The sequence below is a fragment of the Oncorhynchus masou genome, chromosome 24 (assembly GCF_036934945.1).
Source record: "Oncorhynchus masou masou isolate Uvic2021 chromosome 24, UVic_Omas_1.1, whole genome shotgun sequence".
NCBI lineage: Eukaryota > Metazoa > Chordata > Actinopteri > Salmoniformes > Salmonidae > Oncorhynchus > Oncorhynchus masou.
In genome coordinates this window covers 56,646,216-56,673,839 of record NC_088235.1, presented here as the reverse complement: position 1 = coordinate 56,673,839, position 27,624 = coordinate 56,646,216, and the positions used below count along the sequence as shown (strand labels likewise).

Here is a 27,624-nt window from a genome sequence, read left to right as displayed (position 1 = left end):
GGTGCTGCTGACTCCTCGGGTCCTGGACCTGCTGGGTGGAGGAGACTGCAGCGATGGAGGTGCCATTGATGCCTACCTGAAGAGACGGGTCCTGGCCTACCTCGATGACAGCACAGAGGAGGACAAGGCTGACGGGTAGAAACAATATCTGGGTAGGGATTTCATGCTGATGCCTTATTCAATGTTACTGTTACTTAATTAATTGAATCAAGTGTTTTAGTGTTGGGGTAAAAGCCTGCACACCCTGTAGCTCCCCAGGACCAGAGTTGGTGACCACTGCATTTAGTGTTTATTTTAAACAAGATTTACTGTCCTTTCAACGCAAGCCCACACATTTATTTTTTAAGTGTACATCACTATGAATGAATAAAACTATCTGTGACTTCATCTTGGAAACAATACCTCATGCCATGATTTAGACCTGAGTTTAGGCCAAGCTGTGCTGCCAGGTGCCGCCTCAAAATGGATGCCCACCACAGTTAAGTTCTTGACGGCAGAAACGTTGTGCCAGTACAGTGACTTTAAAAAATATATATATTGAGTGAAGGGGTATGGGAATTACCAGGCATGGGCTGATGCTTCTCGCTGAATGGTGCCGAGTGGAGCTTCCTGCTGCCATGAATTATACATTTTTAATAAGGACAGCTTCACATCTCCTTCTCTCGCATGGGGATGCCTGTAGAAGAATGGGTATTACAGCAAGCGTCGCCACACTCCGTATCAGAAGCTTTCAATCCTCTATCGCTCTCCCATTTTTCTTACAGCGATTGTAGTCAACTACATGTGTCAGAGGAGCCTGTGTGTACAGTATGTATGCATGGCTTTAATTGCCCTGAGGTAGATGGGAAGCAGTGTTCTTGTTCCTCTTTGCCCCCAACCTGTGCCTGGTTACACCAGACATCTTATTGAATGAGTCCTGCTGTGAGGATTGGAGCAGCCGGCCATATCCACTTTGGAAGGCTGGCGGCCTGACTCGCGGTGTGGAAATCAAATGGGCGTATCTTTACTCGTTTCGTTAAGCGGCAGGTAGCCTAGTGGTTAAGAGCGTTGGGCCAGTAACCGAAAGGTCGCTGGTTTGAATCTCCGAGACGACTAGGTAAAATAATCTGCCGATGTGCCCTTGAGCAAGACAACCTAATTGCTCCTGTAAGTCACTCTGTATTAGAGCGCCTGCTAAAATAATGAATAAATATAGAAATGCAACAATTTAAAAAGTTTTGACTGGGTTACAGTTCATATAAGGAAATCAGTCAATTTAAAAAAGCTAATTAGGCCCCTGGCAGGGCATAGAGGGCCAGGCCCAGCAAATCAGAATTGACTTATTTTTTTTCCATAAAAGGGATTTATTACAGACAGAAATACTCCTCAGCATCCCACCGTTGAAGATACCGGATGTGGAGGTCATGGGCTGGCGTGGTTACACGTGGTCTGCGGTTGTGAGGCCGGTTGGACATACTGCTAAATTCTCTAAAACAACGTTGGAGGTTTATGGTAAAGAAAATAACATTACATTTACTAGCAACAGCTCTGGTGGCCATTCCTGCAGTCAGCATGACAATTGCACGCTCCCTCAACTTGAAAATATCTGTGGCAGCTCCTCAATATGCCACACCTGCCAGGTTAATGGATTATCTTGGCAAAAGATAAATGCTCACTAACAGTGATGTAAACAAGTTATTTCTTAGAGAAATACATTTTGTGTGCATATGGAACATTTCTGGGATCTTTTATTTCTGCTCATGAAACATGGGACCAACACTCTACATGTTGCACTTTTATATTTTTGTACAGTATGAATTATGTCTTTCATCTCTGTACTGAGCTTGTACTCGCTCTTTTGGGAAGCCTCGTTTGACAATTCTCTCCATTTATTTTGTCCCCTCGCTTTTCTATTGCTCCTCTCTTCTGTTTTGTTTCTGTTTCTCTATTGTCTAGTAGTTCTGTGTCCTGTACTTTCCCTCCATTGTTTTTTTCTGTTTTCTCTGTTATTTTTTCTTTTAGCACCTATCTTTTCCTATTCCTACTCATTGTGACTTTCTTTTTCTTCTCTCTCAGGGAGATTTCCCTGTTGGCCCAGGCGGTTGCCAGCCTTCACCTCTTTGTCAGAGTAACTGGACAGGTCCCCCTGTCACCATCCATGTCCCTGACCTGCTGGCCCAGGCCCTGCTATCCTCATTCACTGAGGTACAGTTATACCCCTATGTTCACCATAATTGTTCCACCATAATTTGCAAATAAATTCATTAAAAATCCTACAATGTGATTTTCAGGATTTTGTTTTCTCATTTTGTCTGTCATAGTTGAAGTGTCCCTATGATGAAAATTACAGGCCTCTCTCATCTTTTTAAGTGGGAAAACTTGCACAATTGGTGGCTGACTAAATACTTTTTTGCCCCACTGTATGTGTTGCCACCCTAGGGTCACACACTATTCATGAAGCAAATTTAGAACTTTTACTAATCAAAAACAAAAAATAACGTCAAATACTGTCAAATTTGAAAAATACCATGATGTGATATTTTGGCCATATCGCCCCGCCCTAGGTGAGGCGAGAAGTTTCCTCCTGCGCCTGGTGGAGACACCTGATTGGTGGACTTATTCACATATTACAACAGACGAGAGAGTGATTCTACTGTCAAATAATTTTCCTGGCTGTGATTTATCTGCCCTGTTGTGTAGAGGACCCTCATAAGTTGATATTTTCCATTTATGCATTATGGCCTGGGGATTAGGGAGAACAACTCAAGTGCGTGCCTTCACTAATGTGCCACTGCATTGTCAAAAAAAAGTTCAGTTGGTGAGCACATAAAGGAAAAATATTGCTTGTTCAAAGTAGTGGACTGGAAGCACAGGTACCAATCAAGACATTTGTCTGGGTATGTGGGTCTATCTATAAATAATGGGGCCAATGTGTGACATTGGTATCTACATTTTCTAAAGGGTTTGAAACAAAAAATAATACACTTTTTTTGCAGTTCTACACTTAGAGGAATAAAGGTGAATGTGCAAATTGGCCTTTAACTCCACCAATACAACAGTCTTAGGACTATACATCCTTTGGACAGGGTTCTCACCAAATGTTCAGTAGTTAAACTGAATTTCTGAGATCTCTGTACAAAAATATTGTCCAACATCTAGATCTATGTCTAGCTGTAGATCCAACATCCAAGTCCATGTAGATCCAACAGCTAGATCCATGGTTCGATGTCTAATTTAACTGATTTAATGTATGATAATGTATAACGACAACTTACACTACACTGCAGATTATTAATGATTTATCAAACGCCAAAAAGTTATTCAGCGTAGGAAATCCTCACTTGTAGCCTAGATTATTAAAATATTAATATCTCCTTTCCCTTCATACCTTCATAGAGCTGCCATTTCAGGCATCACTTCAGGGGACAGGGCAGCAGAGCCACAACATATCCTTGATCTTTTCCTCAACCTTATGCCAGTCTTGGTCCCCTCTGTCATATCGCTCTACTTCCCAGCCTGGGGCCCTGACCTCAGCCCTGCTCGGCAGTCTTCTACTGGATGGAGAGTCTGTGTACAGACTGGTGTGGAACCCCTTCCTGCTGCTCGCCAGCATCAAACTGGTCAACTATGCTATCAAGCTGGACAGCCTTCAGGTAAGACATAATCACCCTCCGTCCCCCAAAAATATATACAATACCAGTCAAAAGTTTGGAAACACTTACTCATTCCAAGTTATTTTATTTTAAATTTCTACTATTTTCTACATTGTAGAATTTAGTTAATTTTGGGAATTTCTTTCCTTCTTAATGTGTTTGAGTCAATCAGTTGTATTGTGATAAGGTAGGGGTGGTATACAGAAGATGGCCCTATTGGTAAAAGACCAAGTCCATATAATGTCAAGAAGTGCTGAAATAACCAAAGAGAAACAACAGTCCATCATTACTTTAAGACATGAAGGTCTGTCAATTGGTGAAATTTCAAGAGCTTTCAACGTGCAGTCGCAAAAACCATCAAGCGCTATGATGAAACTGGCTCTCATGAGAACCACCACAGGACCCAGAGTCACCTCTGCTGCAGAGGATAAGTTCATTAGAGTTACCTGCCTCAGAAATTGCAGCCCAAATAAATGCTTCACAGAGTTCAAGTAACAGACGCATCTCAGCAACTGTTCAGAGGAGACTGTGAATCAGGCCTTCATAGTTGAATTGCTGCAAAGAAACCACTACTAAAGGACACCAAGTAGAGACCTGCAGAGTAGGTGAACGAATCTCTGCATGTGTATTTCACACCGTGAAGCATTAGAGGATGTGGTGTGATGGTGTGGGGGTGCTTTGCTGGTGATTCCATATGTGTTATTTCATAGTTTTGATGTTTTCACTATTACTGTACGATGTACAAAATAAAGTAAAACCCTTGAATAAGTACGTGTGTACTAACTTTTGACTGGTACTGTGTATATATGTATATTTTAGAGCAGTAATGGCTAAATATTATTTATGTAACTGCGTATTGGCTGCCTTTTGAGTTTCAGAAGTTCACCACAACATCCTAAGATCATGCTATAACGGAGGCTATTTTAGTATTACTGATACCTACAAATTACTACATGCTGCAATGTGTAGTTTGCTGATAAGCTCCATTCTAGTGATCCTACTATTACAGTTGAGACACGCGCGCATACCGCCGTACTCTGCTTGGGACCTCATCCCCCTACCATTCAGCCTTTAAAATGCTAATGAGAGAAATTAATTAAGTACAAACAACCACCTTCTGCGAACATCTGGGAGTTCAACAGCTAACTGTTTTTAACTCAAGGGCACACTGTCCGCTGCCACCTCTATCCCTTTGTAAAGTCTTATTGTCACCCAGCTTCTCCACCTCTCCCATCCCAGTCATAAAGAGAGGATGAGAGATTGGGCTGCACTGCTGATCTGCATGTCATCAAATCAAATGCTATTTGTCACATGCGCCGAATACCACCGATGTAGACCTTAACGTGAAATGCTTACTTCCACAAGACCTTAACCAACAATGCAGTTTAAAAATAAAAATGGAGTTAAGAAAGTATTGACTTGTTTTGCTTTAGTTTATTTAGTAACACAATAAAATGGCAATAACTAGACTATATATAGGGGTACTGGTACCGAGTCGTGGGGGTACAGGGTGATTGAGATTATTTGTACATGTAGGTAGGGGTAAAGTGACAATGCATGGTTAATAAACAGCAAGTAGCAGCAGTGTAAAAACAAAGGGGGGGGGGGTCAATGCAAATAGTTAGGTTGGCCATTTGACTAATTATTCAGCAGTCTTATGGATTGGGGGTAGAAGCTGTTAAGGAGACTTGGTGCACCGGTACTGCTTGCTGTGTGATAGCAGAGAGAACAGTATGACTTGGGTGGCTGGAGTCTTTGACAATTTTTTGGGCTTTCCTCTGACACTGTGTAGTACGTAGGTCCTAGATAGCACGAAGCGTGCCCCCATTGATGTACTGGACCGTACGCACTACCCTCCGTAGCGCCTGACGGTCAGATGCAGCGCAGTTGCCATCCCAGTGTGCTGATGCAACAGGTCACGATGCTCTCAATAGTGCAGCTGTATTACTTTTTGAGGATCTGGGGACCCATGCCAAATCTTTTCAGTTTCCTGAGGGGGAAAGCCATTGTCGTGCCCTCTTTACGACTGTCCTGGTGTGTTTGGACCATGGTAGTTTGTTGGCGATTTGGTCACCAAGGAACTTGAAGCTCTCAAACTGCTCCACTACAGAACCGTCGATGAGAAAGGGGGCGTGCTTGGCCCTCCTTTTTCTGTAGTCCACAATCAGCTCCTTTTGTCTTGCTCACATTGAGGGAGAGGTTGTTGTCCCGGCACCACACTGCCAGGTCTCTGACCACCTCCCTATAGGCTGTCTCATCGTTGTCGGTGATCAGGCCGACCATTGTTGTCGTCAGCAAACTCAATGATGGTGTTGGAGTCGTGTTTTGTCATGCAGTCGTGGATGAACAGTGAGCACAGGAGGGGACTAAGCACACACTCCTGAGGTGCCCCCGTGTTGAGGATCAGCGTAGCTGATGTGTTGTCTACCGTTACCACCTGGGAGCGGCCCATCAGGAAGTCCAGGATCCGGTTGCAGAGGGAGGTGTTTCGTCCCAGGGTCCTTAGCTTAGTGATGCGCTATGTACTATGGCGTTGAATGCTGAGCCGTCGTCAATGAACAACATTCTCAGAAAGGTGTTCCTTTTGTCCAGATGGGAAAGAGCTGTGTGATTGCGGTTTGGAGGATGATGCTGTTTATATGAGCCACGACCATCCTTTCAAAGCACTTCATTGCTACCAATGTGAGCGCTACAAGGCGGTAGTCATTTAGGCAGGTTACATTTGCTTTCCTCGGCACAGTGACTATGGTGCTCCACTTGAAATATGTATCTATTACAGACTCGGTCAGGGAGAGATTGAAAATGTCAGTTGGTCCTCACATGCTCGGAGTGCACGTCCTGGTAATCCGTCTGGCCCTGCGGCTTTGTGAATGTTGACCTGTTTAAAGGTCTTGCTCACATCAGCTACTGAGAGCGTGATCACACAGTCGCCTGGAACAGCTTGTGCTGTCATGCAGGCTTCAGTGTTGCTTGCCTCGAAGTGAGCATAAATGCATTTCGCCCGTCTGGTAGGCTCGTGTCACTGGGCAGCTCGCGGCTGCATTTCTCTTTGTAGTCTGTTATAGTTTGCAAGCCCTGCCACATCCGACGATCGTCAGAGCCGGTGTAGAAGGATTCAATCTTAGTCCTGTATTGACGCTTTGCAAGTTCGATGGTTCGTCGGAGGGCATAGTGGGATTTCTTATAAGCGTCCGCATTAGTGTCCTGCTCCTTGAAAGTGGCAGCTCTCTGAAATCCATGGCTTCTGTTTGGGATATGTACAGTGCCTTGTGAAAGTATTCGGCCCCCTTGAACTTTGCGACCTTTTGCCACATTTCAGGCTTCAAACATAAAGATATAAAACTGTATTTTTTTGTGAAGAATCAACAACAAGTGGGACACAATCATGAAGTGGAACGACATTTATTGGATATTTCAAACTTTTTTGACAAATCAAAAACTGAAAAATTGGGAATGCAAAAATTATTCAGCCCCTTTACTTTCAGTGCAGCAAACTCTCTCGAGAAGTTCAGTGAGAATCTCTGAATGATCCAATGTTGATCTAAATGACTAATGATGATAAATACAATCCACCTGTGTGTAATCAAGTCTCCGTATAAATGCACCTGCACTGTGATAGTCTCAGAGGTCCGTTAAAAGCGCAGAGAGCATCATGAAGAACAAGGAACACACCAGGCAGGTCCGAGATACTGTTGTGAAGAAGTTTAAAGCCGGATTTGGATACAAAAAGATTTCCCAAGCTTTAAACATCCCAAGGAGCACTGTGCAAGCGATAATATTGAAATGGAAGGAGTATCAGACCACTGCAAATCTACCAAGACCTGGCCGTCCCTCTAAACTTTCAGCTCATACAAGGAGAAGACTGATCAGAGATGCAGCCAAGAGGCCCATGATCACACTGGATGAACTGCAGAGATCTACAGCTGAGGTGGGAGACTCTGTCCATAGGACAACAATCAGTCGTATATTGCACAAATCTGGCCTTTATGGAAGAGTGGCAAGAAGAAAGCCATTTCTTAAAGATATCCATAAAAAGTGTCATTTAAAGTTTGCCACAAGCCACCTGGAAGACGCACCAAACATGTGGAAGAAGGTGCTCTGGTCAGATTAAACCAAAATTGAACTTTTTGGCAACAATGCAAAACGTTATGTTTGGCGTAAAAGCAACACAGCCCATCACCCTGAACACACCTTCCCCACTGTCAAACATGGTGGGGGCAGCATCATGGTTTGGGCCTGCTTTTCTTCTGCAGGGACAGGTAAGATGGTTAAAATTGATGGGAAGATGGATGGAGCCAAATACAGGACCATTCTGGAAGAAAACCTGATGGAGTCTGCAAAAGTCCTGAGACTGGGACGGAGATTTGTCTTCCAACAAGACAATGATCCAAAACATAAAGCAAAATCTACAATGAAATGGTTCAAAAATAAACATATCCAGGTGTTAGAATGGCCAAGTCAAAGTCCAGACCTGAATCCAATCAAGAATCTGTGGAAAGAACTGAAAACTGCTGTTCACAAATGCTCTCCATCCAACCTCACTGAGCTGGAGCTGTTTTGCAAGGAGGAATAGGAAAAAATTTCAGTCTCTCGATGTGCAAAACTGATAGAGACATACCCCAAGCGACTTACAGCTGTAATCACAGCAAAAGGTGGCGCTACAAAGTATTAACTTAAGGGGGCTGAATAATTTTGCACGCCCAATTTTTCAGTTTTTGATTTGTTAAAGTTTGAAATATCCAATAAATGTCGTTCCTCTTCATGATTGTGTCCCACTTGTTGTTGATTCTTCACAAAAAATACAGTTGTATATCTTTGTTTGAAGCCTGAAATGTGGCAAAAGGTCGCAAAGTTCAAGGGGGCCGAATACTTTCGCAAGGCACTGTATGTACGGTCACTGTGGTGGTCTAGAGTTGTTTTATTTCCCCCTCCCTGTGGTTGCACATGTGACATTCTGGTAGAAATGAGGTAAAACGGATTTAAGTTTGCCTGCATTAAAGTCTCCGGCCACTATGAGCACCGCTTCTGGATGAGCATTTTCTTGTTTGCTTATTGCCTTAAACAGCTTGTTGAGTGCGGTCTTAGTGCCAGCATCGGTTTGTGGTGTGGGTAAATAGACGGCTATGAAAAATATAGATAGTGTGGTCTACAGCTTATTGAGGTACTCTAACTCAGTCGAGCAATACCTCGAATCTTCCTTAATATTAGACATTGCGCACCAGCTGTTGACAAATACACACTCCACCACCCTTTGTCTTAGCGGACATAGCTGTTCTCTTCATATGCACGGAAAACCCAGCCAACTGTATATTCAGTGTCGTCGTTCAGCCACGACTCGGTGAAACATAAGATATTGCTGTTTATAATGTCCCCTGGTAGGATAGTCTCGAACAGAGCTCATCCAGTTTATTTTCCAGTGATTGCACGTTGGCCAATAGAGTGAATGGTGGAGGTGGGTTACACACTCGCCGACGAACTCTCACAGGTCACCCAGATTTGCGCCACCGTCTTTTCCAAATGCGAATGACGGGGGTGTGGGCCTGGTCCGGGAGCAACATTATATCCTTGGCGTCACTCATTAAAGAAAAAAATCTTTGTCCAGTTCGAGTTTTGTGTTTGCCTGTATGTATTTACTAGGAATATTTCTTTTATTTTTTTTAGCCCTTTTTTCAAAACACAACCCAACCAAGCCGCACTGCTTCTTGACCCAATGCCCATCCAACCCGGAAGCCAGCTGCACCAATGTGTCAGAGGAAACACAGTGCACCTGGTGACCTGGTCAGCGTGCGCTGCGCCCGGCCCGCTACAGGAGTTGCTAGTGCGCGATGAGACAAGGAAAGCCCTGCCGGCCAAACCCTCCATAACCCGTATGACGCTGGGCCAATTGTGCACCGCCCCATGGGCCTCCCGGTCGCGGCCGGCTGCGACAGAGCCTAGACTCTAACCCAGAATCTCTGGTGGCACAGCTAGCACTGCGATGCAGCGCCTTAGACTCCTGCGCCACCTAGGCGCAGAGGTCTATTACTATGAATATTGATTCAGGGAAGCAGACTGTCACCATATGGTGCTCTGAGGCGGTTCGCTGGCCTCGTGCATCGCAAATGAGAATGCAGATATCCTCCCTGACATGCAAATGTTTTTTTTGTGTTTTTTTTTACATGGTTCACTACCTTTGGCCATGCAAGAGAGGGGGGGGGGTGGTAAGAGAGAGGAGAGAAACCCTTACCAAGCTTTGAGCTGTTATTTTCCCTGCCACTTTGTTTTGGTCAGAGAGCTGAAAAAGAGAGAGTTGGACATTTTCATCGCTGGATCAGCACTTAACTCTACCATTGTATGCTGGTTCTTAATGGGTTGTCATGTGTGTGCAGGTGGTTCAGGCACTAGTACAGTAGTTTTATTTATTTAGTTGTACTTAGTGACCCTATCTATGTATTGTGCTGTTTGTACAAAAGTGCACTCTCTCATATTCACTTGCCTGTTTGTTGTTCCACTTAAATACTCCCCCACACACTCACTAACTCCTATATGGTGGTCCTCTGTTGCACAGTGTGGTAGAGCATGGCACTTTCAACACCATGATAGTAGGTTTGATTCCCGGGACCAACCATACAAAAAAAGGTATGCATGTATGACTAAGTTGCTTCTACTCATGCATGTTTGCAATCCAGTGTCATATAGCATTAACCTCTTCTAACGAGGCTAATTTAAACTGCTAGGTGAAAATATAATTTCTCACTTTGGTCATCTACGTCATGGTGGCCTTGAGTGGGACGTCCGCGAGGTACTTGAGCGTCAGTATAAACACGCTGAAGAGTTGAGAAGAAATAATGCAGCTGCCGTTTCCAATTAAGTCCTTATCTTTGAAGAGGGCTGATGTCAGCGGTGGTTTTGAGGCGGAGGAGCCCCAGTGTTCTTCGCAGGTTGATGTGGAGCTTTGATGTCAGCACATAATCTACAAAATGTTTGTCTCTGCCTCACTGTTTGTGTGAGCACTTGTCTTTGTGTGTGTGTGTAGGCAAATCGTGGCAGGGGATGGATGGGATCATAACGTCTGTGTTGCTGTGTCGGCAGGCTCAGGCTAAAGTGGAGATTGCTCCTCTAAATGAGACTATTTCATTTGCAGCGGTCCAGTAGTGCTGGGTGGGTGAGGACAGACAGGTACATTTTCCTGATGGTCTTAAAACTAAAAGGAGTCCACTTAAGGAAAACTCTGCAGTAAGCACATTCTATTCTCTTTTTTTATCTCTGGACCACCACTACACAGGACTCCCAATGAAGACTTACTAGAAAAGATAACCAACAGGTTGTGCAGGACAGCAGAAAAGTACGTAAAGAACTTGATAATGTGTGATGGTTAAAAAATGTCTTTCCCGCCCTTCTCAGTCCACACCCACTTCCCTTTGTCCGCCAAGCCGTCATATCGGCTTCGCCCACTAGGGAACCTCCCCTATCATTTCCTTGTAACTATATCTATTGTTTGTTTATGCATTTCTGTAGTTAGTTAGTAAATAAATTATTAAGAAAATTGGTGTATGGATGACTCATAGTAAAGGTTGGGTTCGTGCAGATAACCAACGTTTTACGACGTTTGGAATGAGACTAATGTGAGGTAAAGAATAATTATTTAATTAGAAGACTAATTGATCAGATATTAAATATTTTCCTTGGTGCCTCGACTTCCTAATTAATTACATTTACATGATTAGTTTAATCACGTAATAATAATTAGAGAATTCATTTGATAAAATAAGTATAAAATGTAATGATGTCAGACACAACTTACTTTCAGTGCAGCAAACTCTCTCCAGAAGTTCAATGAGGATCTCTGAATGATCCAATGTTGACCTAAATGACTAATGATGATAAATACAATCCACCTGTGTGTAATCAAGTCTCCGTATAAATGCACCTGCACTGTGATAGTCTCAGAGGTCCGTTAAAAGCGCAGAGAGCATCATGAAGAACAAGGAACACACCAGGCAGGTCCGAGATACTGTTGTGAAGAAGTTTAAAGCCGGATTTGGATACAAAAAGATTTCCCAAGCTTTAAACATCCCAAGTAGCACTGTGCAAGCGATAATATTGAAATGGAAGGAGTATCAGACCACTGCAAATCTACCAAGACCTGGCCGTCCCTCTAAACTTTCAGCTCATACAAGGAGAAGACTGATCAGAGATGAAGCCAAGAGGCCCATGATCACTCTGGATGAACTGCAGAGATCTACAGCTGAGGTGGGAGACTCTGTCCATAGGACAACAATCAGTCGTATATTGCACAAATCTGGCCTTTATGGAAGAGTGGCAAGAAGAAAGCCATTTCTTAAAGATATCCATAAAAAGTGTCGTTTAAAGTTTGCCACAAGCCACCTGGGAGACACACCAAACATGTGGAAGAAGGTACTCTGGTCAGATGAAACCAAAATTGAACTTTTTGGCAACAATGCAAAACGTTATGTTTGGCGTAAAAGCAACGCAGCTCATCACCCTGAACACCCCATCCCCACTGTCAAATATGGTGGTGGCAGCATCATGGTTTGGGCCTGCTTTTCTTCAGCAGGGACAGGGAAGATGGTTAAAATTGATGGGAAGATGGATGGAGCCAAATACAGGACCATTCTGGAAGAAAACCTGATGGAGTCTGCAAAAGACCTGAGACTGTGATGGAGATTTGTCTTCCAACAAGACAATGATCCAAAACATGAAGCAAAATCTACAATGGAATGGTTCAAAAATAAACATATCCAGGTGTTAGAATGGCCAAGTCAAAGTCCAGACCTGAATCCAATTGAGAATCTGTGGAAAGAACTGAAAACTGCTGTTCACAAATGCTCTCCATCCAACCTCACTGAGCTCGAGCTGTTTTGCAAGGAGGAATGGGAAAAAATTCAGTCTCTCGATGTGCAAAACTGATAGAGACATACCCCAAGCGACTTACAGCTGTAATCACAGCAAAAGGTGGCGCTACAAAGTATTAACTTAAGGGGGCTGAATAATTTTGCACTCCCAATTTTTCCGTTTTTGATTTGTTAAAAAAGTTTGAAATATCCAATAAATGTCGTTCCACTTCATGATTGTGTCCCACTTGTTGTTGATTCTCCACAAAAAAATACAGTTTTAAATCTTTATGTTTGAAGCTTGAAATGTGGCAAAAGGTCGCAAAGTTCAAGGGGGCCGAATACTTTCGCAAGGCACTGTATATCAGCAAAGGGGGAACCAACACCGTCCTCTTTGTTCTCTATTGAAATATAAATGTAATATTTTTGTGTTGAAATGTTGCCCGGGGATAATGTATTTTAATTGAATTTCCCATCGGCTAATTAATTAGGGAACAATTTATCTAAAGATGTGGACTCAAAATGCATTTGTTATTTCGCTAAAATATCTTCCTGAGATATTTTAGCGGACATCATATTTCTAGTGGACATCAGTTTTTGTTCTGCATCTGAGGTCGTACAAGGCACGAAGTGCTGTTGTCCATTTGAGATATCCATTTCAATCATATAACATGTGTAGGGGTGTGACCTTCAACCCCGTCTGCCATCAAAATTAGCCGATTTTTATGGATATTTTAAAATAAGTGTGTAATCATACTTTTTGGGAGTTTGATATTCAAATGTTCTTGTATGTGAATATCTCAGGAATAGTTAAGGACTGTGTAATTAATTTATTAATGATCACTACAGAGGACAATTTTGCACTTATATTAAAATACGTATTTATTTAAAAATAAAGTTTAGCAAACACAAATACCCACAATGTTTTGGGGGGTCTCAGGAGGATAAAATACACTGCTCGTTAGCTGTGTAATTGATTAACCTAACAGTACATGTAATCACCTCAAATGGCAGATGCACGCGCTTCCCGCGCTCCATACATCTCAATGCCATACCAGATACTTAAAATGGTGCTAAAACTGTCAATATTGAGAGAAAATAATTGTAATACCTACATAAAGCTGAGACCCTCTCAACAGTCACAACAGTAGTTTTCAAAACAATGCTATTGCATTTAGAAATGTTGTATAATCAGAAAGCATTTTTCTCTCCCTCTCCTATACTTGAGTCGGAGCACATGAATAAACGGGCATAGGGGCAGGGCAGACACTTCAGGGTATTAATGCACTTTGGGCTATTGTTTGACTGAATCAAAATATAACTTTTTGAGTGAAGTGACTAGAATTTGCACCAGTGCGACCAATTAAAAAGTAAACTTGCACAACCAACTCAAATTGTCAGACTCTGGAGCCCTGTCTGTATTTCTTTGCATAACAACCTGTACTAGCATGACAACATGTATCTGACGCTGGCACCTTGGCATTTCTCACCACTCGTGTCTGACTACTGAGGAGCCTGACCCCCACACTGTATGACTAATACCGAGGGGGCATGGGAGGGAGGGAGTGAGGTAATTGGGAAAGTGGAGGAGGGAAACGTTAGCAGCGTTGGAGTCTCTCCCCCACCTGGAGGATGAAGTCAGTCAGCCTGCCAGTAGAACTCCAGTCTGCCTCAGACCCTAGGAGGGATGTAAGAAGGATGGATCAGCCATGCCCTACCTTGGCCTGCTACAGGGGCTCTGTGTGGGTTGAGGCACCTGGGCATGTGGTGGTGGGAGTGGGGGATCTAAATATTGGTACTGGTGCTAGGCAGCCTGTCATCTCAATGGCTATAGTGAGCACGACAGTGAAATACCTAATTTCCTCAACAATGGGCGAACATCCCTTGAGAGTCCATGGTAGGGGGATGAATGAGAGATTTAATAGAGGTAGAATGGTACCACAGTGTTAGTTGGCATACTGCAGCAACGCCCCACCTCTCCTGCATGGAGCTAATACCCTGATTCACACTGAAGAAGATGGCTGATATTTTACATGTTCCTAACAATTCAGTTTTTTGTTTGTATTTTTTTGGTGGTTTAGCTTATTTTTGTAACTTATTTTGTACATAATGTTGCTGCTACCGTCTCTTATGACCGAAAATAACTTCTGGACATCCGAACAGCGATTTTCTCACCACGAACTGGCAGAAGTTTTTTTTTTTTTTACGAGTTCCTATGAGCCAGACGTGAAGGACATACTGCTTTCCAGGGAACAGGCCCAAATTTGCGTGTAGAGACGAAGGAGAGAAAGAGGACGGAGGTCTGGCTGCCCTCTCAATTCGTAGGCGATCTAATAAATCTCCCCTGCCTTCCAATCTACTAGCTAATGTGCAATTGTTGGAAAATAAAATTAACGACCTACGAGGAAGATGAATCTACCAACGGGACATTAAAAACTGTCATCTTATACTTCGGAGTAGTGGCTGAACAACAACATTATCAACAGCGTATAACCAGCAAGCTGTATCGGCAGGATAGAACAGCGGTGTCTGATAAGACCAGACGGGGAGGGGGGGACTATACATATTTGTAAACCACAACTGGTGCACAATATCTAAGGAAGTCTCGATTTTACTTGCCTGAGGTAGAATATCTCATGATAAGCTGTAGACCACACTATCTACCTAGAGGTTTCCATCTGTATTTTACATAGCTGTCTACATGCCACCACAGACTGATGCTGGCATTAAGACCACACTCAATGAGCTGTATTCCGCCATATGCAAACAGGAAAACGCTCATCCCGAGGCGGGACATTAATGCAGGGAAACTTACATCGGTTTTACCAAATTTATATCAGAATGTTAAATGTGCAACCAGAGTGAAATACAACTCTAGTCCACGTTTACTTCACACACAGAGATGTGGACTAAGCTCTCCCATTTGGCAAATCTGACCATAATTCTATCCTCCTGACTCCTGCTTACAAGCTAAAATTAAAGCAGGAAGCACCAGTGATTCGGTCAATAAAAAAGTGGTCAGATAAATCAGATACTAAGCTTCAGGACTGTTTTGCTAGCACAGACTGGAATATGTTCTGGGATTCTTCTGATGGCATTGAGGAGTACAACACATCAGTCATTGGCTTCATCAATAAGTGCTCGTCGGTTGTGAAAGGCCTTGCAAACCATTAAACTACAAAAGGAAGCACAGCCAAGAGCTGCCCACTGACACGAGTCTACCAGACGAGCTGAACTACTTCTATGCTCGCTTCGAGGCAAGTAACACTGAAACATGCATGAGAGCACCAGCTGTTCTTGATGACTGTGATCACACTCTCCACAGCCGATGTGAGTAAGACCTTTTAAACAGGTCAGCATTCACAAGGCCGTAGGGCCAGATGGATTACCAGGACGTGTACTGCGAGCATGTGCTGACCAACTGGCAAGTGTCTTCACTGACATTTTCAACCTATCCCTGTCTGAGTTTGATCAGATTAATATTGCCATTGAGAACATTCAAAACAAAATGAGACTTGACCTTTTTCAAGGTCAGTCTCGCAAAAAGATGCATTCTTGTGTTCTAACTACCCGCTTTTCAAAGCGTTCTGAACAAATTAAGGGAATCGTTCACAAACATTGTCACGTTCTAAAATCCGATGATAGTCTCGGTAATGTGTTTTTGGACCTTCCCTTGGTCGTATTCTCGCGGGGCAGAAATCTCAGAGACCAATTGGTACACTCTGATTTACCACCCCAAGATATTCCTGAACAACGTCTATTTGCGCCCCTACAGGATGGAAAATACAGACACCTGTGTCTTTTGACACTATATAAACAAGTCATCCCGCAGTGTTTGTGATTATACCCCGATGAAGACAGCTTGGCTGTCGAAACGTTGGTAATAACATTTTTGCATCTGAGCTCCTAAGAGTATGCGGCTCTTTTTATTTTCGAGTTTGTAATACCACCATGTTTTCAGCAGACCACCATAGTCAGCAGACCACCGTTCTCATCGACGGAGCTGTAGTGTAGCTTGTTGAGAGCTTGTCCACATCACCAACAAACTAACATGGTCCAAACACACCAAGATAGTCGTGAAGAGGGCACAACAAAACATATTCCCCTTCAGGAGACTGAAAAGATTTGGCATAGGTCCCCAGATCCTCAAATGTATACAGCTGCACCATCGACAGCATCCTGCCTGGTTGCATCACTGCCTGGTATGGCAACTGCTCGGCCTCCGACCGCAAGGCACTACAGAGGGTAGTGCGTATGGCCTAGTACATCACTGGGGCCAGGCTTCCTGCTATCCAGGACTTCTATACCAGGCGGTGTCAGAGGAAGGCCCTACAAATTGTCGGACTCCAGCTACCCTAGTCATAAACTGTTTTCTCTGCTACCGCATGGCAAGCAGTACCAGAGCGCAAAGTCTAGGTCCAAGAGGCTTCTAAACATCTTCTACCCCCCCAAGACATAAGACTCTTGAACATCTAATCAAATAGCTACACAGACTATTTGCATTGTGCCCCTCTTTTACACCGCTGCTACTCTGTTATCATCTATGCATAGTCACTTTAATAACTCTAGCTACATGTACATATTGCCTCGGCCTACTGGTGCTATTTCTTATTAACTGCATTGTTGGTTTGGGGCTTGTAAGTCAACATTTCACTGTAAGTTCTACACCTGTTGTATTCGGCGCATGTGACTAATAACATGTGATTTGATGATCATTAGTGGGCTGGCTAGAGTTGCTGTTAGTGTAGGTTGAAGAGTAGATGCACTGGTACTGAATACAGCTTTGGTTCCTCCTGTAATGAATAGCAGGGCAATGGACTACTCAGACAGTGTTTAATCCTGTCGGTTTGGCTGTCAATAAAGTGTGTTTTCCATGTCAGACACCCACACCGTCCTAGCGTTTTGTCTATATATGCTCAATGGTCCGACAGAAACAATGAGGGAAAACAGGTTGTTTGAAAAACCCAAGCAGCCGTGCTGAAGCCTCCAGTGCCCGGCCAGATCTATGCATTATACAGCTAGGGTAGAAACCTGCTCCAGTTTGAGAGGTCGCCAGGCGTCATGGCCAACCTGTCACTGCTGCTTGGCCACTGCACCCAGGAGAGAGTTGCTGATTCCAGCCCTGCTGCCAAACACATTGCTTTAATGTTGGGGAATTTATCCCGGGAGCAGCTCTGCTGAGGTTCACACATAGAAGGGGATGTTAGGTTCTGAACACAATCTCTCTCAATGTTTGCTCGCTTCTCTCTTAAGTGTTATTTATTTTTGTAATTAATTGAATTATGTACTGCCATATTGTGAATTGAAATAAATGATTGTTTGCTGAGATATTCTCTAATAGTCATACTGCATCTTCGAAAAATCCATGCCCTCTGCGTTCTCCAAAGTGATGGTTGATTGAGCATGACTAAAAAACCTGACACCTAATACAGGTGACACAAACACAGGTATGTGCAGTTGTTCTCCTGTGGTTTGCACCTCTCAATGTTGACAGATTGTTGGCCAATAGCCCCCAGTGTGGTGGTGCTGTGAAGAAATGACATGGCTTGGTTGTTGTGCAGTTCTCTGTTGGCCTCTGTGGTGGTTCTATTGGCTGCGCTGTACTTTGCTTTCATCCCCACTGCAGTGGTGGGCAACATCACTGAAGACATGACATAGTACCTATTGTTTATGTTTATACCACAGAATTGTTGAATTCTTGTTTCTGATTGGCTAGAAGTGCATTCTAGAATGGGCATTAAATTCAGATTACAGGACAGTTGGAAAGAGATTGTGACACCTTGCAATATGCGCCTACACCATCAGACCATACTACTTGCTACAAAGTTACAGAAAGCTAAAATGACAATCACACAAACCAAACTGTTATACATTGTTACTGCAGGTCCAATGAAGAAAAACTAGCTTGCATTTATTTGTTTTTGCTGACATATTATTTGGGGAGCATTTGACAACCTGACATGGTGAGTGATGAACATGCATTTCTCCTGTCCCTACTGTTGCAGTCATTACACAAGTGGCGGTATGCTGTCAAATCTTCCCACATGTTTTCTAGTTTGACCATTTGTTTTTAGCAACAGATATTTTTTTAATTTGGTTGTCATTTTTGCAGGCTCGCTAGCAATAAATTGTTTAGCTGGCTTCGAGCCTGGCGTTTGATATACAATGCGATCTCCTTGTAATGAGCAGTGTCACGTGTCCTGATGAAGGTAAACTTTTCTAGCTATGCCAGGCAGAGTCAGGTATCCGCTCATTTTGGATTTATCCAAATGATTGTCAGAAAACTGCAGCGCCTTTGCTGTTATTCTGGCTGCAGAGGTTGTGACTGTTAGCTGTAGCTATTTGGCTAACAAGCAAGGGACCATATAGAACAAACAACTGGATTGTTTTATCTTGTTGATAAAAATAAAATCTGTATACATATTCACTCACTACCGGTCAAATGATGTCAATTAGTCTATCAGAACTTACAAAGCCATTACATCAATTTCTGGAATTCTCCAAGCTGTTTAAAGGCACAGTAAACTTTGTGAATGTTAACTTCTGACCCACTGGAATTGTGATACAGTGAGTTATAAGTGAAATAATCTGTCTTTGAACAATTGTTGGGAAAATTGTTTGTGTCATGCACGAAGTAGATATCCCAACCGACTTGCCAAAACTATAGTTTGTTAACAAGAAATTTGTGGAGTGGTTAAAAAACAAGTTTTAAAGACTTCAACCTAAGTGTATGTAAACTTCTGACTTCAACTGTATACTTTAGCCCCCTGACACAAACTATTGCAGTATAAATACTCGAGGCTCAGACAGGATGGGTCTCAGCCTCCAGTTTCATTGCAACGGGTCCAAAATCTTATGGGTAAGGTATTTCAGTTTATTTGCTTTGTCATTTTGGGATATTGTGTGTAGATTGATTAGGAAACAATTGTATTCATTTTAGAATAAGGCCGTAACGTAACAATGTGGAAAAAGTCGAAGGGGTCTTTTAATACTTTCCGAATGCACTGTATATGAACAAAATTGTATTTCTACCGTTAAGTGTTATTTTAGGATTATTTTCTTTGGCAACTGTGGTATGAGCTGAATGAACGCCTCCGTTCTGTACATTGCCTTGGAAAAATGAACTCCGTAAAGGGACTCTGCTCCGCCTTGTTTCTGAGAACGTCTACGTTTATCCCTTCCGTAATGGAGGTTTAGTCTTTGATTTTGGTTTAGCTCGTGTGTTTTCCCCTTTTCCTCCAAGTTGAAGAAATTGTGAAAATGAGACTAAAGGGCACTTTCTTAACTCTGATCCCTCTTGAACCCCCCTCCCTTCCTTTCAGGGTGGTTTGAGAGCTCATTATAGTCCATTTATTTTCCCAGCATTGGTTTGTCCTACTGTCCTGCCACCAGGTCATTAGTAGCAGATCACAGTTTAAGATTGTTCTGCTTAATTATAGTTGACTTCTGCTAGGCTTGAGATGTTGGTTTGCTGATTTTTGTTGTGGGGGTGTGTGTGAAGGGTGCTTAACAGTGTGTGAAGGGTGACCAGATTCTGCAGGCTATGAAACAGCCAATCCGTATTCCAGAGGAGCAGCCAGCAAAAGACCACACAATCCCTTTTACTACTCTGAGCTCCGGGTTGTGAAAGGCATGCAGATGGAAAAGGGGATTTTTACGATCCAATTTCACCCTCTCCCTTTCTCTTTCCCTAGCATTGCTGTTGGGTTTTGAGTTGACACCGAGAGAATGGGATAAAAGTATTTCAAGCATCGACTGTTATTTTGTGACCTGTTTTCATTTTCTCTTCTTCACTCTACCATAATATTTCCTGAGAATTCATTAATCAGTCAGTGTTCGTTGTAACAATGCCCAGATAAGACTTAATAAAAAGGATTAGCTGGAAACCCGTCAAGATAAATGCTCATTTGTTCTGTGTGGGCCCATGCTAATGTAATATGGTTGCTTGCACGTCACGCTGTACTCATTTGCTGCCAGGGTTGTGATCAGTAGGCATGAAATAGGATAACTTTTTGAAGCTAAGTGAAATGGTGAGCTATTAGTAATGGGGTGGGCAATATAGTTACGTATCGCAAAATATTGTTTTTGGACATTATTATATCAATATTTGACTCCAAGTCATTTGTGTAAAAGAAATAAGTAAATTGTCCCCTCCCCTTGCACATTTCACAACAGCCCAAGAAGCCAATTTCCTTGTATGAAGGTGACAAGGCGCAAAGTAAATCTCCTTGGCGCTGGCCTGGGCTGCCTCTATAAATTTTGAATGGGGGAATGCGAGAGTACACTGCACCATGAATTATACACATTAGAAGCAAGGAATAATCTCCACACCACGCACAGCCTTCAACGACACCAAACTGGTAATCATGTCGGACGGGGAGAGGTGGAGCCAAGGACAAAGCCAAAACACCTCTCTCTTTAATGTGTCGCCTCAAGGTATCTCTCGCTCACGATGTTGCTGACCAACGGCCTCATGGGATTGGTCTGTAGGTGCACTGAGCTTTAATTGACCGTTGGATGGTCTTCAGGGGACGTCCGTGATCAAAGTAATGCTGAATACTTTTGTTTTAGTAGTAGATGTGCCATCTTTTAGTGCTAAGTGGGATGGTGTTTTGAGAACTTGGAAGAAGTGAAAAATAATTTTTATTTTTATTTTTTTCATCGCTGAATTGATTTATGATATCAATGCAAATAGTAATATATTTAACTGAAATAGAAAAAGAACATTTTCTAATTTCAACACCCCTCATCTTCTCTGCAGTAATGACGTGTGAGCCGCTGTTCTCTGATGGAACCCTCCAGAACTGTCCATCCAGTTCCACCATGAATGTGGCTTCACCTCTCTGACCTACTATGAGAACAACCCAGCCAAGGAGCACTTCCAACGGGCCAAGGAACTCTCCTAATTGGCCTAGAGATGAACATGATAGGTAAGTAATAGTCTCAACATACAGTAACAGCCTGGGCTTTAGAAGGCCTACGCTTTTGGTCATGAAAGTGTAACGTGGTCTTTTCTCCATGCGGGTGCTCTGTGCAAACGGACTCGCTTCCAGCAGAACTTCCTTGCCCAGCTGATCCTGGATGTCAAGAGTAAGGAGGATACCCCAGCTCCCGAGCTAGACGTTGAGCTGACCCTCTCCCCCGCCCCACTGGCCTGCCTGCCCAAGGTAAGCAATCTCTACCCCTTTCACCCTCACTCACATGGGGGGCAAATCCAGTGTGATACTAAGTGTCTCCAGCAGAGGGGGATCTCTACCCCCTCGACCATAACTGATATCATGTTGTGGCGCTGAAATAGCCTTGGAAGATCAGGATGAAAATTGACTCCAGGGAGATGTTTCACTCGCTCGCTGCTTCATTACAGGACTTGTATGTTCTGTTAAGATTAATTACCATTATCTAAATGTGATTCTTGTCATTCTGAGCCCTGTCGGTGGACACCCTAATGGGTTTACGGACCGAATGCATATGGGTCCGGTAAATTTCTCAAATGGCCGGTAAATTAAAAATCTTCCCGTTCAGTGTCTGGCGCCACATTTTCCTAACGGAAACCCTGACACTACACACACACATGCACCCCTTCGTGCTCCTCCATATCCACTCCGCTTGCCACTGCAAGGCACCTCATCCCTGGCCTGCATGATCTGCAGAGACTCCTCTCACCACAGATTTCCTCGCAAGTTCTCGGTTCTAAATTAGATGAAATGTGTAGCTTCATCGTCTAGTTACACATATGTGATCCAAGTAGGCATTTCTATTGCTATACAGCCTAGGCTTCATCTTTGGATCCACCCTTATTTTGAAAATTGAATTGAAGTGTGTCAACCTGTTTTTTCTTGGTTGTTGTGGGGTATATTGTGTAGATTTGGGGGGGGGGATAATTTATCCATTTTTTGAATAAGGCTGTGATGTAACAATGTTGAAAAAGTGAAGGGGTCTGAATCATTTCTAAATGCATTGTACTTTAAAATGACAAAGAAAACGAATGGAAACTGTAGAAATTATAATGGACCTTCATTCATGCAGTTTCCTGACTGGGTCCAGCTCTAATGAACACCAAAATGAAAGCTAGACAGTCAGAGGATAGAACATTCAAAAAATGATGGATGGAGGACTTTTTATTTCATTTTGACGGCGAGGAAATATAACACGTTTTCAGTGTGGCTCTCCAGACCTTGTTGAAGACTGAATGCGGCCCATGGGTCCAAATTTGTTTGACACCTCTGGTCTAGCGACTATTTGAGGATGGCAACTCATTCTGACAGTCGTGCCAGTTTCTCTCCACTCTTTATCTTCAAATTCTCAACATTTAAGAAATCAATCAACTTCTATTTGTCATTTTATATTCCAATTCAAAATGAACATTCTCCCTGTTTCTTTTCAATGTCTTTTCAAATTCAATACTCAGTTATTTTGGGTAACATCTCCCGGAACACCTCAAGAACTGCCCCCTTCAAATACAAAATGAAAAAAGATCTCCTGGACATTCCATACAATGACTGATTGCAATAGTCTTCTGCTGCTATTGATTAACCCCTGATGCATTGTTTTTCATTTTCTTTAAATCCTCAACTATGTATTTCTGTTTTATTAATCAGGATATAGTTTATTTATTTTGTTGTATAAATATTTTAAAGTGGAAGTGCCTTGAAAGCCCCTCAGGGTAGTTTTGTCTTCCTCTCCATCACATCCCCTCACCGCTTGCCTTTTTAACTCAATTCATGGTTTTGTATTTTTCTTGTGTGCAATTATATTGAATTCTCTTATCAGCACTGGTTAAACAAATGTTTTAATTAATTTGTAGGCACCTGCAACTTACAACAAATAGGGTAAATGACACTTGCCTAAAAACACTTGCCTCCAATCAAATATATTAGTATTTTGAATAATTTTGCCCAGGCATTTTCTGACAATGAAATGAAAAATCTTAATTTCATTATTATTTTTTGGTTCTGTGCTGTTGTAAATCGCACAGTGTTTTTTCAATTTCAGCTTATTTTAGAAGAGATCGTATCGTGCATGGGGGGCCAATATACTTGACCACATCTGTACCAGTAATTGACTTCTCGCTGTTGGTTGTCGTACCCTCTTTACGACTGTCTTGGTGTGTTTGGACTATGATAGTTTGTTGATGTTGACACCAAGGAACTTGATGCTCTCAACCTGCTCCACTACAGCCCAATTGATGAGAATGGGGGCGTGCTCGGTCCTCCTTTTCCTGTAGTCCACAATCATCTCATTTGTCTTGAACAAGTTGAGGGAGAGGTTGTTGTCCTGGCACCACACGTCCAGGTTTCTGACCTCCCTATAGGCTGTCTCATCGTTGTCGGTGATCAGGCCTACCACTGTTGTCCTCTGCAAACTTAATGATGGTGTTGGAGTTGTGCCTGGACATGCAGTCATGAGTGAACGGGGGATACAGGAGGGGACTGAGCATGCACCCCTGTGTTGAGGATCAGCATGGCAGATGTGTTGTTACCTACCTTTACCACCTTGGGGGATGCCCGTCAGGAAGTCCAGGATCCAGTTGCAGTTGGAGGTTTTTAGTCCCATGGTCCTTAGCTTATTGGTGAGCTTTGAGGACAGTATGGTGTTGAATGCTGAGCTGAAGTCAATAGCATTCTCACATAGGTGTTCCATTTGTCCAGGTGGGAAAGGGCAGTGTGGAGTGCAATAGAGATTGGATCTGTTTGGGCGGTATGCAAATTAGTGGGTCTAGGGTTTCTGGGATAATGGCGTTGATGTGAGCCATTACCAGCCTTTCAAAGCACTTCATGGCTACAGACGTGAGTGCCACGGGTGGGAAGTCATTTAGGCAGGTTTCCCAAATTGGGATTAATAAAATAATACTCTACTGTCTACACTATTAACCTGCACTCTGGAAATATGTACGCCGCTGATTGAGGAATTACAGGGAGTGATGCTGTAACCACTTGTTTGGTTATTACCCAATTTGTAGCGTTTGACATAGTAATGAATCAGCTGTGAAAGCAAAAAACTGTTTTGTATGGCCTATGATTTCTGATCAGGTCATATGTTTTTTTTTGTTAACTCCTTGAAAAACTACTGGCCCTAGGGAGGATGAAAACAAACCTTTTACACAGACAGAGACAATTGCGATTGGACAAAAACTAACAAAGAATAACAGGGTAGGCCATTGCATCTGTTATTAAAAAGATATTTGTGCAGTTTGGGCTCCTGAGAGCCACAGAGGTCTAAGGCATCGCATCTCAGTGCAAGAGGCGTCACTAATGTCCCTTGTTTGAATCCAGGCTGTATCACATCCGGCCGTGATTGGGAGTCCCATAGGGTGGCACACAATTGGCCCAGCATCATCCAGGTTTGGCCGGGGTAGGCCGTCATTGTAAATAATAATTTGTTCTGAACTGACTTGCCTAGTTAAAGGTAAAATAAAAATACAATTACTTTTGTTTTTTGTTTTTCAAATCAAGCTTTTATTTCTACAGCATATTTCAGACATGTATTGAAACACAATATGCTTCACAGGAAAAAAATACAAATAATAAATAACTTTAATATTTACTACACAACAAACATAAGAGGATAAACAAAAGGATAACAAACATGGAATGACTAAAAAGCTCCCTAAGGAAAGGCAAAGCTAAAAATATGTTTTAAGATCTCTTTTAAGTATGCCCACATTTCCGGCCCATCTCAGGTTCTCTGGCATTCTATTCCAGAGGCTGGGTGCGTAGTAACTAAACGCTGCCTTTCCAAGCCTCTTGGTCCTAGGCTTTGGGATAGTTAAAAGGCCAGAGGACCCGAGGGACCTACTGGGCACATAACTTAACTTTAAATGCATATCTGACATGTATTGGGTGGACAACCGTGGATTGATTTAAAAACCAGCAGAATAATCTTAAAAGTAATTCTAAAACTCACAGGCAGCCAGTGCAGAGACCTTTAAAACTAGTAGTGCACGACTCAAGGATTTTTGGAGCTGTCACTGACTCCTGTGAACATGCTGGAGCGAATGCGTACACACACCACCTCATTATTGCAGAGTCCAACTCGGAAGACTACATTTGCGTTCTAGAGGACTCGCATGAGCATCCTTGACGGATGACTCGGCTCACTTGACACTGATAAGCCTAATCTTTGCTATGTTATAGCCCTATTCGGACGGTATTAGTAGGTTGGTTTTGTAATTATTGTCCAAGCATGTGCGTTATTCAATAAGACGATTCACACAGTATTAGTTTTTCCAAACATCACACTAATTCTTAATTTTTTAAGAATTGAATTGACTCTTACGACAGAAGCTTGGAGGCTTTTATTGTAGGTGTGAAGATATTTCAATGTCATGTCTGGACGACAATAGGCTACACACTGATAACTCGTGCTGGGCTGGCAAATGTATATCTCTCCCCATAATATTTACATTTATGAAAGTGTGATCCTAATCATTGTTTTAGCGATCCATCCATGGTAGACGTCCTTCCTGATAACAATGCCCCACATCCTGCTGATTTGAGCTGCTGAACCGTATTTGCACTTGACTATTTATGGATGAGTAAGTGAACTTGCCATTAACAAAAGGTTTTGCGGGGACGCTGCTTTGCGATCGATTCCTTTGGACAGGGCTCTCCAACCCTGTTCGTGGAGAGCTGCCATTCTGTAGGTTTTCACTCCAAACCTAATCTAGCACATCTGAATCAATAATTAGTTGGTTGATAAGCGGAGTCAGGTTAGTTACAAATGCGGTCGGAGTGAAAATTTACAGGGAGGTAGCTCTCCAGGAACAGGGTTGGAGAGCCCTGACCTTGGACATCAACAGCCAGCCAGGGTTTCGTTAAATAAGCTATAGGCAATACTTTTGATATGACATTTTAGGCCAAAGTAAACTGATGCTTGGAGCTGTTCAACTTCAATTCACTGGCAGTACGAAGAATATCTTAGCCATACTCAGTGATATACAGTGCATTCGGAAAATATTCAGACCCCTTTGACTTTCCACACTTTACTTTACAGCCTTATTCTAAAATGTATTAAATTATGTGTTTTCCTCTTCAATCTACACACAATACCTACACACAATATCTCTTTTTTTTTGTATTCAGACCCTTTGCTATGAGACTCGAAATTGAGCTCTGGTGCATCCTGTTTCCATTGATCTTCCTTGATGTGTCTACAACTTCATTGGAATCCACCTGTGGTAAATTCATTTGATTGGACATCATTTGGAAAAGTGCACACCTGTTTATACAAGATCCCACAGTTGACAGTGCATGTCAGAGCAAAAAACCAAGCCATGAGGTCAAAGGTCCTTTGCTCTTGTTCTGGGATTGATTTGCACTTTTCGCACCAAAGTACGTTAATCTCTAGGAGACAGAACTTATCTCCTTCCTGAGCTGTATGATGGCTCCGTGGTCCCATGGTGTTTATACTTGCATACTATCGATTGTATAGGTGAACGTGGTACCTTCAGGCATTTGGAAACTGCTCCCAAGGATGAACCAGACTTGTAGAGGTCTATTTATTTCTGAGGTCTTGGCTGAGAGACAGCAACACCATCATTCATATAATATATATATATATATTATAAAAAAGTATTATTTACCTCAAGTCTGAAATCATCCAAGAAGCTAGCCAGAAACTCCAAACTCCAAGAAGCTAGCCAGAAGCTAGCCAGGAGCTAATCCAGAAGCTAATCACAAGCTGGGTCAGGAGCTGGCCGGAAACTGGCCAGAAGCTAGCCAGGAGCTAGCCAGAAGCTAATCGGAAGCTAGTTGGAGTTTTCGTCGATTCCGGAGCTAGCCAGCTGAGGAGTTCCATCAATCGCTCCTGGGCTGCGGTCACCTGTACGGACCCGTTTTGCTGCCTGCGCGGAGCCCCGCCGGGCCTTCACGGCTGAACTGCCGACGTTGTCTACCCAAGGGAGTTATTCGTCTGGTTCCTCCGTCGCGACGTTGCCTGGGCGCCCATCTGCGGCCTGCTAGCCATTAGCTGTCTTATCGGCTGCTATCTGAATAGATAATCGGACAATTTATTTATTTATTTTTGTTATTTTTTTTCTTCTTCTGGGCCTCTAGCTATATCTATTGTTTTTATTTTTGTTGTTGTGTGATTTGGATTGGTCCCCTCTACCCCACTAATCTACTGACGGAGCGCAAGAGGTGGCTAATAACAGACGTCCA

The 27,624-nt window shown here is 42.8% G+C and overlaps 1 protein-coding gene across 2 annotated transcripts; it reads left to right on the top strand.

Moving 5' to 3' along the window:
* On the top strand, positions 1-21,627 carry LOC135512357 (tetratricopeptide repeat protein 27-like). Of its 2 annotated transcripts, none has more exons than XM_064934316.1 (5): positions 1-152; positions 2,056-2,184; positions 3,495-3,632; positions 21,228-21,396; positions 21,523-21,627. In XM_064934316.1, the coding sequence occupies exons 1-4, from the start codon at positions 105-107 to the stop codon at positions 21,228-21,230; spliced, it is 318 nt and encodes a 105-aa protein (XP_064790388.1). In that variant the 5' UTR covers positions 1-104; the 3' UTR covers positions 21,231-21,396; positions 21,523-21,627. The 2 variants fall into 2 exon arrangements, with proteins under 2 accessions (XP_064790388.1, XP_064790389.1); XM_064934317.1 differs by having other exon boundaries at positions 21,520-21,627.
* Positions 21,628-27,624: the final 5,997 nt, after the last annotated feature.

Coding starts and splice junctions, on each gene's coding strand:
- LOC135512357 (XM_064934316.1), top strand. CDS start 105: ATGACAGCACAGAGGAGGACAAGGCTGACGGGTAGAAACAATATCTGG. Junction 153..2,055: donor CGGGTAGAAACAATATCTGG/GTAGGGATTTCA, acceptor CTTCTCTCTCAG/GGAGATTTCCCTGTTGGCCC. Junction 2,185..3,494: donor TGCTATCCTCATTCACTGAG/GTACAGTTATAC, acceptor TCTACTTCCCAG/CCTGGGGCCCTGACCTCAGC.